At 37.8% G+C, this 10,206-nt stretch overlaps 1 protein-coding gene across 1 annotated transcript; it reads right to left on the bottom strand.

Moving 5' to 3' along the window:
• Positions 1–873: 873 nt before the first annotated feature.
• LOC141908601 (NMDA receptor synaptonuclear signaling and neuronal migration factor-like) lies at positions 874–4,602 on the bottom strand. The gene is made up of 8 exons (XM_074798699.1): positions 4,588–4,602; positions 4,273–4,386; positions 4,079–4,159; positions 3,567–3,600; positions 2,142–2,298; positions 1,938–2,040; positions 1,781–1,856; positions 874–1,163 (listed from the first exon to the last, which is right to left on the bottom strand). Exons 1-8 carry the CDS (start codon positions 4,600–4,602, stop codon positions 874–876), a joined length of 870 nt encoding a protein of 289 aa, XP_074654800.1.
• Positions 4,603–10,206: the final 5,604 nt, after the last annotated feature.

Raw genomic sequence — 10,206 nt, forward strand, 5'->3', positions numbered from 1 at the left:
ACAATCCTGTTTTACAGGAAGGGGGTCATGGTCATTCATAAAAGTATGTACGCAAGGGGGTTATGAAAAAATGTACAGAGAGCGTACATGGGGCCGGGGAGGGGGGGGGGGGTTAAAAATACGCGGATGTCAAGCGTAGGCACGGCCCCTATAACGGAAATACACGTAACAATCAACCTTGAGAAAAAAATTTAATTACACTGTATTATTGTTTTGTAATCATCATATTCTATTTCAGTCTAGATTTGAAGTCTCGCGTGTAGGAAGGACGCCCTAAACTTGATCACACATCAATTCGTCTGCTTATTATGACTTAATTTTCCCTCATTTTAGCCAGCCCGAACATAAGCAATTTTAGCTGCCTTATTTTCAATTTCCTAAATCTAAGCATAAATTAGAAAATCATACTTACTATGGAGTCTTAAAAAACATAAGTTTATGTTATTTAAAAAACCCACTCGAATATTTACAAATTTACAACCGTTTAAAGTCAATTTGTGATTCCCCTAGAAACTATTGAACTTACGTTTCGTTTCACAGAGCCTGTTGCACACGCCTGTTCTAAAGAAACGACTATTGAACGTGTTCTCCCCTCGTAAGTGAGCCATGGGGTCTTAGATTCAATACAATTAAGTTAACGTCAAATTTGTTGAAATATATTATCGACAAATCTCGTTATCAGTAAGACCCAACGATGAGAAATCAAACTCTTTTTTAAGCCTCAATCTTTTTGTAAAGCCTGGCGGTTTCAAATACCATTAAGAATTATCCATCACCCTTACATGTATTTTGGTGTATGTTTACCCAATTTAACGAATTGTCCTCAGTCACTGTGCAAACGCACCCAATGACGCCCCCTCTTTTAAAAGTTCATTATGATTCTGAATACGAAGGCAATGTATTTTGACGGCGGAGCCTTGGTGACGATTTCAGTTCCGATACGGTAGAACCCATAGAATGTATCGATTTTCTCTGTTGTGATTTGTTGTAACCGGAAGCTGACGGTTTATCCATGCTAGTTCCTTGACCGGCTACGAGCATGTCCTCCTCTCCCCAATGAAACGACTCCCTCAATAACTGATAACTCGTCAGTCTAGGCTGGTACTGAAATTTCCAAGCTTTGTAATCTTTGTAATCGAAATAGGTCTCAATCATTTGTCGTCCTGAAATAAACAAGGATGTACTTTAAATTTGCAAATCCGAAAGCGAAAATCCCGTTCGTCCCATATTTTGATCTGATCTGGAGCCAATTGCTCAAAAGAGTTCGTCAATGGATAGTTGACATAGTGTAGATTAAAAGTTCATCGTAACTATTTACGGTATTATCAACCGGCGGTTTGCTTTAACCAACTTTTGAGCAACTGGCCCCCGGGGACCAGTTTCAAAGCTGATGAATAATCGGAAAGGATATTAATTGTGCTTAAGTTATCTGCTGTCCCTGTTATTAATCAAATCGCGAGGATGTCCCAGTTTCATCGAGTTTGAAATTAGTCACAGTTGACAATTTTTTCTATGTAGCCTTCTATCAACGCCAACTGGGAACATTTTAGAATGTCTGACTTGTATACCGCAAGCGTTTCAGCGCTGTTTACACGATAGAACAAACACACATCAGCAAACATCCAGTGAACGACGAATAATTAAAAAACCATTATAAAAAAAAATATCTATTTGACGTTGAGTCGGTTTTGAAGTTTGGGCGGAACTTTTTAAAATGCGTTCATAGTTTGTTTTTGGATTGCGGTTGATAAATTCATTTACGTATGGTAAAATAACGTACCTTCTACTGAAGCCTCAACCGGTGCATCGAATAAAGCAACGTTTGGATGCATTAAGTCTTGCATGTCTTGCATTACCTAAAAATGTTACTAAACGAGTTTTAGGACTAAACATTCACCTGTAATGCACGATGGCTATATTTGATGCGGTTTACTTACAAATTGTCCTTGTTTACTGCCCAGGAAGAAACAACCCATGATGTGCACGATGGATTCTTTCGGCTCAATTTTACTGATCATGCATCCTAATTCTTTCCAAAACCTAATACGATATTTCAAGTGATTTTTAAATATCATATATTAAAGATTCAAAATAATATTCAGATGATTTGGATTCAGAGCATGAACATATTTTACGCTTACGTGGCCATGTCTTTGTTATCGAGTCTGGCTAATTTTTCACGCGTTAGAACTTTATTTTTCAACAAGTACAGATAACCGGGTCCACCCTGACAGAATAGCAAAACGGATCTCGCCTTACAGCCCGGCCTGTACCGCTCTAGTTGGGTATTTATCTCAGCTGAAATAGTAGAAATGATTCATACTCTATTTAACATTATTCCCAAACTTACTGACTGTAAGTAGTTTTTTGTGGCAACGTTTTTTGTGGCTTTGAAATAATCAGTTGGTTTTAACGTGGGGTTGAAACGAAAATGACTGCGTTTAAACAAAGAAAGATGTCAATGTGTTTTGCCAGAAAGAGCGCCAAATCTTTTTACAAATATGGCTCGAATCAGACACCATATCGCATAGATCCGGAAAATTCTTGCATGTAGTGAACAAATTGAGAGTGACAACGAATATGACAGCAACAGTTCAGATGATGAGACTTAGTCAGAAAATAGGTTTATAGTGCCGGCAATGATTTTGATGATGAAAATGAAATCAGTGACAATTTTTTTAGACCCTGTTGATACGGTTGTCATGGCAACGGACACCAATAACAATAATGGAGAACCAGACACAGTTCATCTTCAAGGTCACATTTATCCAAAGTATTTGTCTTATTTGTAAGCCCAAAGGTTATCAACACCCTGGTATACAATGTATCAGTGTCAAATACATAGGTAACAATTTTCTGAGGCCTGAAATCATTCCCCAATGAAACCCCTTACATCCGGCCTTCCGACATATCAGTGGAGAAGTGGGTAAATCAGTGGAAAAATAAATCTTTTAGTTGTGCTATTGCTTTGAAATTTTTACTACTTAAAGTAAGGATATATGGCATACAATTGCAGTTGGAATTGAATAGATCAGTGCATTTTGCTGGGAGACAGAGCAGTTTATCTGAAACTTTTTTGTGAATTTTTTCATGGCGGCCATCTTGAAGAATGTGACCTTGACCTCGAGTTCACTTATACCCACATTATTTATGTCTACTTTGTTGGCCCAAAAGTTATCAACAACATGCTATATAATTTTTCTGTGTCAGATACTTTGGTAACTATTCCATGAAGCCTCAAATCCCCTATAAACCCCTAAATTCCCTCCGGTACAGCAGCGGAGACATTATGTGGTATTGAAAGGGTTAACACGGTCTTATGCGTTTCAATGTCTTTAAACAAAAAGGTGGTTTTGATATGGCGTGATGAAAAGAAAAAGACCACGTCACAACAAGAAATTGCTTCCAACGTGCCGTAAATACAAAAAGTTAGTTTTAACGAGGTGTTTATCGTGCTACGTAAAAGAATTCGTAAAGATGAGTATCATATTTATCTATTTATATATGTATATTTATTTTCCATCTGGCCCGAATCAGCCAGCGTGATGCAAGAATCTATACGTTACCTATTAATCCGCTGAACGTGCTGTGGTTAAAGTCCTACATGAAATAAACACATTTAAAGTTACTATCTCGGATGACAACTCGGGCAGCGATATCCCAGGACCAAAATTCGGATTTCAAGTCTATGCACTCTAAACCTATGAGATTTCTATTTTTAGTACCCAGGCGCGGATCCGAGGAAGGGTTGCATTGAGTGCCAGTGCAACCCTTGGAAATATTCTTCGTATCATTTATTTCAGTTTATTTTCCAACGCAACATTTCAAAGTACAAGGTGCATGTAAGATGATCAACAGTGCATAGAAACTCTGCGAAATCAGAATGCGCGAAATTAGACAAATATTTTTCTGAATTTTCTGAGGGACCAGCAGATTACCCCACTTTGAAAATCCTGGACCCACCCCTGTTACCGGTGTACTGTTTTCTTCTTTGAAATGATTGACAATGGATTTGTTTAATCTGGAGAACATCTGGACATTACCGATGTTCTCAAAAACATCATATCAATCAACGTACGTATGGAATACTGATAATGTTATCTTCTTTCTTCACGGCATTTAACAAATGATCCCTTCTCTTGATATTTGACGAAATCAACTGAAATTCAAACAAGATCAAACTGACATAATGATAGAAAAACGTATATGTATTTGTTCACAAAAAAACGTGCCCCGAATGGTGCTCGATCGGATTTTAAGAGGGGAACTTACAACGATTCTGGGTGGTTTGAAATTAAATCCTGTTTTCGATGATTCGATCTGTTGCTCGGCCAACCACTTCGTTTTTTCTATGTCGGAATGGTAAGGTAACGAACTACGATCAGCCTCTGAAATAGAAATGCAACGATGAAGTGATACTACATGTGGCGTTTACGCAATGAATTTGATGTGATTATGAAATACAACTGAAATATAAGCGCTGCGTAATTCAACAAATTCATTTCCCATGTACTTAACCCAAACTATCATATCTCCGGTAAATATCAACCCGTGTGTAATTTAGGAGAATCACCAGAAGAAATCTACCTTTGATTGTCTCATCGTGCAATGTAGAACTTGCCCTGGAAGGCGAGGTTGCCTCCCACGGTTTATCTCTGTTGTCTCGTGCGTGTCGTCTGTTATCTAAATGTTTACATGATTTATCTATAGCTCCGTCAGACTGGTGACAAAAATCACCTTCTTTCTTACGACGAATTGCGCTGGAAAATAAATAAATCAGTCATTCTGAGGCTTAAAAAATTGATACCTTGTTTCTCTCATTTCTGCTGAGCTTAAAATTTGACGCCGTCGATCTACCATGTACTTTTCTATTCTTAAAAGTCATTATCAAGCTAGCCACAACAGATGTTGCAACTACAGAAATGCACTGATTACAAATTTCATTGCAGTAAACTTTAAGTGATCCGGCCGATTAGGAGAAAAAAGGTATCATTTTATTTCAGCCTAACATAAAAAGAAGTATGACGGATCAACCCAAAAGCGCTGATACAAAGAAACCCGGCATTCTAACGAATATCTTCTGAAACTATCCAATATATAATTCACTTAACATATAATAATGTAATTGTATTTTACTATACTAGTCCTCTGTATTATCGCACTACACTGCCCATCGCCCAACCAGGCCCAATAGATCTTCAGCCCACCGGCCTCCCTATCATCTTTACCGAGAATCATGGAGTCAGTGTACCACCCTTCTCGGTTGGCTACACTGATGTATGAGCGTCATAGATCACTGTGGATACAACCACTTCCAAGTCTCGGACGTGAACTTTCACCCCGATCAGTCTGGCTCGTCCGCCATTCAGTCTCCCAGACCGTTCCCTATAGCCACCCCAGTTCACAACTAACTAATCAGCCCAGTTTTTCCTGCCGAGATGTCAAATCGGAAATATTCGCCAGATTTTCGAAGTAAGCTTATTGCTACAAAGCGTATTGATTACCCCTCCGCTTCGTCAAGTTCCGCAGTTGGGGTCATCAATCAAATTCGGGATTTAATTGATTATGCGCGTAGATTTGTAATTTTGTAATTAACTGTAACGATTCATACATCATATACACTAATCATACATACACGATTGATAAACAATAGCTCAGCTTTGTCGTTGATAATTAACTATGTATACAATATACAGAGCGCAATGATGGCTACTCACTGTATCGATTCTTACATATTGTTGTTGATAAATCAATGCGATTTGAGATAACTTCGGGTCTCTCGTCACCGGGCGCATCATCATCGAATTTTTGCATCCATTGATGCCGACAGAACGCAGCCGAGTCGATCTAATGCGATTGCGTGGGTAATCAGTGCCGAAAATCTAATTGCGTTGTGACAAGTCGTAATAAACTCAATAAACAAGGTTCGGATATCAACGAACTTGAATGGTTGTTCAAGTGGAACGTCGGTAAACCAACGGCCAGTATATACGCGCTGTGAATAGATTCTTATGAACATCCGAAGATCCAATTTCCCGTGAAGATCCACTGATAGCCTTAACACTTGAACCGTTCGTAACTGTACTACCCCCTCCCCTTGAACGGCAGAAACGACGATATAGATGCAGAATCAGGAGAATGAAGAGACTATGGTCGGCTTACACTCACTCGTCTCAGAAGCCGCAATGAAATGATAACTATAAAATCGGTTGTGATGACGTCTAGGACAGATTTCTTCTGTCTACAGAGATTCATTCTAGATTAATTTTGACTTTGAATAATTATCTGAATATGAATAGAAGAATCTTTCTAAAACATCATGAACAAAACAGCTAACTTGAAAGTTTATCGACGCCTTGAATTATTGTTGAATTATGGGTCGATAGTTGAATGGACCAGCAACCAGAGCGAACTTCCGAATTTGTCGACTATTTGCGAATAAAGTGAAACCGAATGCCAGTGAGTCCGAACTATAGTCCGGAAATAGTCTACCGCGGGAGTGAACACGGTCGTAGTTCGGACCTAATTCCAAGATGGCCGACACTCCTGAAATGCGTTACCACTGACTATAACGCGTTCGGTTATTAACTACGACCATCAGTCGACTAACTATACTATGTAAACTGAAGTTCGCCCCGATATCTTGATGACGTAGTGCCCATCCTCGCAAAAATGATTATCAAATTCATCAAATATAGAATGAGATCGTTATGAAAAATATGTAATCAGAAATAAACGCCAAAATTTACAATTATATGTTATTTCGTTATGCTAATTCTGAATCTGATCTCCCTGGTGTTTTCAATAATCTATCTCCTTTTGGACACAATCGCCACAGACACCTCACTAGAAATTCCTTAGCTTTTGACATAAAATTTACCAAATCCACAGCAATGTCTATATCTGTTACGATAGCTGGGCCTTCTCTTTGGAATAGCTTAAATGCTATCATATCCACATCTAACTCTCTCCCGATTTTTAATAAAACGATATAAGAGACATCTATTGCAAGGATATTAATCTATGTTATATCTTATTTATTATAGTATTAGGCAAATTAGTAATTCTTCCATATTTGTACGTGTATATTTATTATGTAAGTGTACGTAGGTATGTGTGTGTGTGTGCGCCGTGTGTGTATGTATGTATGTATATGTATGTAAGTGTATATGTATGTATATGTGAGTATGTGTATATGTATGTATACGTAGATATTTGCATGTGTGTATGTGCGCGAGTGTATGTGTGTGTGTGCGTGTGTGTACGAGTCCTTTTTTCTGGTTAGAATTGTCTGTTTTTTCCCCTTTGTGTAGGTAGGTGCCTTCAGTATTCAAGTTTCGGCTGTTGTATTAGAATTTTATATTACATGTAATGATAAATATTGTAACACTCTCTTAGTTTATTTATCCAATTGTTATTCATTCAGAAATAAAGATGATGAAATGAAATGACGTAGTGCACATCGACTTACGCAGAACAACGTAAATAATGCATTCAAAAGGTATCAATGTATTTAAACACTATTGAAACGTTTTTTATGGCGTCAACAAATTTTACAGTTACCATTTCGCCAATATGTAGGTTGTTTACATATACGTTACACTGTGACTGGTATGAATTAATATATCCCTCCCATGTTTAACTTTATTCTAAGAACAGGCGACGTGTTATGAAATTCTGTAAAATGTTCCCTAAAGAATCCATCCCAATTAATCCGGAATTATCGATTCTAATTTATTAATTTGCTTTTCGGCAAGATATCTAACTAGATATCGCTAGTGAGTGGTCAATATTTGAGAGCGAAGCGGCAAAATTATCAGATAAACTACTGGCCAACAATTAATCGAATGAAGCGAATTAGCCCAATACTTCTGTTAGAATACTAATTAGTACCGAAGGCTACTACAACTGCTGTACTCTGGCAATCCTATATTCGCTATATTTACTATTTCTATTTGTAAATATTATGTATACATATTCAAGAACACATTCTGGGCCGGTAATTGCGATATTTCAAGCAAGTATATACGAATGTACGAATTGTTTCTTACCTTTTAACCGAACTTATACTGTACAATGAGAAATTCAAATGATTATTGCACGAGGTCTTACGTGCGGCAAAGTTGACCTCACACAGAAAATAGAATTAAAGCGAAAAGAAGCTTTTACAAATAAAGAAAAATGAGATACCTTAAAAACTTTTCACAAAATCCCTTGATATTCCACGAGGTCTAGAAATTGACTGACGCAGTAACGTCGGCCTGACAGTCCATAGAATTAATTAAAGCGAAAAAGCCTTTTTCATATGAAAGATAAAGAAAAATGAGATACCTTAAAAAACTGTTCACAAAATCCATAAGACCATCTTCACAACAAACACCCCCGTAAAATATCGTTAGGTTAGGGAATACAGCAAGTCACGTTCGCTGAAAATCGATTGATTCGTATCGATCAATCATAATTAGTTTCATCGCCGTTAAAAAGGTTCCGTCTTCAACAATATCGTCGATAATAAATGTGAATTGATCACCGAGACCTTTATGTTAAATCGAATCTCATGATATGTATACATCATAAACTAACATGTTTTTGTATACAGTATAAAGAATCAATGATATATTGAACATATGTCACCCAACCCGAGCTCAATGTATAATAAGTTCACAGATGTTTAAACCCTCTTCTATCTAATTCCGCCCGTTCTGTCTTCTGAATGAAAGACAAATCGAAGACCCCCACGCGCACACTTTTCCGCCCGTTAGATTTGAATTAGAATCTGCACTCATTATCGATCTGTTCGGGCTCAGATCAAAGAATTTATAAACACGTCCGTGATTTGCTCTAGAAAGAAGACGAAATAGACGGTGAATACGAAACGTAATGTTGACACAGATTAGAAATGTTTCAACCAGAAATGAACGTCGGACCATCTTTCAAAGTTGGACCCGTTTGAAATTTGAATCCTATCAAATAATCAATGAAATCTACTCAAAACAGAATTAACTCATTGTAGATCTACTGTATCCTATCAATGGGAATTTTCAAACATTGAAAACGAATATCCTGGGTGAAAACCCGATTCTTATCTTAGTTAAATTCTGTGGAAACCAATTCGACTAAAGACAACACAGAGGAATCGAGTCATGGGTGATTAATTTAACCGCAGATTCAAATGAAACAGCTGGACATGATTTATGATAACACTATACAAGGAAGGGTCACATACGTACGTGGCTCAGGAATAAAAAAAACGATATAACGAAATTTGTCCGCTATTTATGCATCACACGTCAAAGCCAGAATATCTGCCAGCCTTTAGTGATGGATGAGTTTGAGAATAACCCATCGTAAATTATTAGAATCCACGACAGCGTGTAATTTGATGCCAAACTTGGCGTGTAAACAGTCTCATCTGCGGCGGCCCAGTATACCTCGTAATGATCGACGTATATCCTCCCGACGTGGCCCAAAAATCGAAAATTTCAAATTATCGATCAACAACATAATCCAGTGGCGTTCCCTTTACCTATCGCTGTCATGTATATCGGCTAAATCGATAAATGAGTCGCTGTTCCTCCTGATCGCAGCGCCCTCTCTCGACACTAATCTTATATCGTCTGTAGGCGGGGTTTCGTCATTTAGCATGCGCGATAAACGTCTACCTAACCACGAAAAACGTTTTCTACGATGGCGACATTCATCGTTTGCGTTTTGATCAACAGTTCCATATTCTGCGTTGTTGTAATGTTTTTCCGTCACCAACGGATATTCAAAATCGACTTTACGCGGTACGCTCGCCGCTCGTGACCTTGACCTGGAAAACCTGCGCGCAAATGATGGAATGGTGGATTCGCACTGGCATGATTTTTGTCGGCTGGTAGACGGTGCTGTTTCGTCCGCACTATTTTCATTATCCGACCGATTATATTGGTGCATTAAATTCCTGATCAAATTTGATTTTATGCTAAACATGATTGTTCACTTTCACTTTTCGCTGTTCTTAAGTCTGATGATTCCAGATTTCTGAAATTAAGATAACACAAAAAAATTGTCAGTCAAAAGCTCATTAGCTAAAAACAAATGTACCTTATATTCAGGGAATTCGTATTACGTAGATATATATTTCAATATAAAAAGCATTCCCTTTGCATACTTCGTGCAAAATTGAAAATGTTCTCTATACACACCGCACTAAACAGCATAAAT

Source organism: Tubulanus polymorphus, chromosome 7 (genome assembly GCF_964204645.1).
Source record: "Tubulanus polymorphus chromosome 7, tnTubPoly1.2, whole genome shotgun sequence".
Taxonomy (NCBI): domain Eukaryota; kingdom Metazoa; phylum Nemertea; class Palaeonemertea; order Tubulaniformes; family Tubulanidae; genus Tubulanus; species Tubulanus polymorphus.

Bases quoted from the DNA above. Each gene is read 5' to 3' on its own strand.
- LOC141908601 (XM_074798699.1), bottom strand. The intron at 4,160-4,272 runs GTAAGTTCCCCT...TTTGAATTTCAG, and splicing joins TCAAACCACCCAGAATCGTT to TTGATTTCGTCAAATATCAA. The intron at 1,164-1,780 runs GTACGTTATTTT...TGTTTATTTCAG, and splicing joins GGTTGAGGCTTCAGTAGAAG to GACGACAAATGATTGAGACC.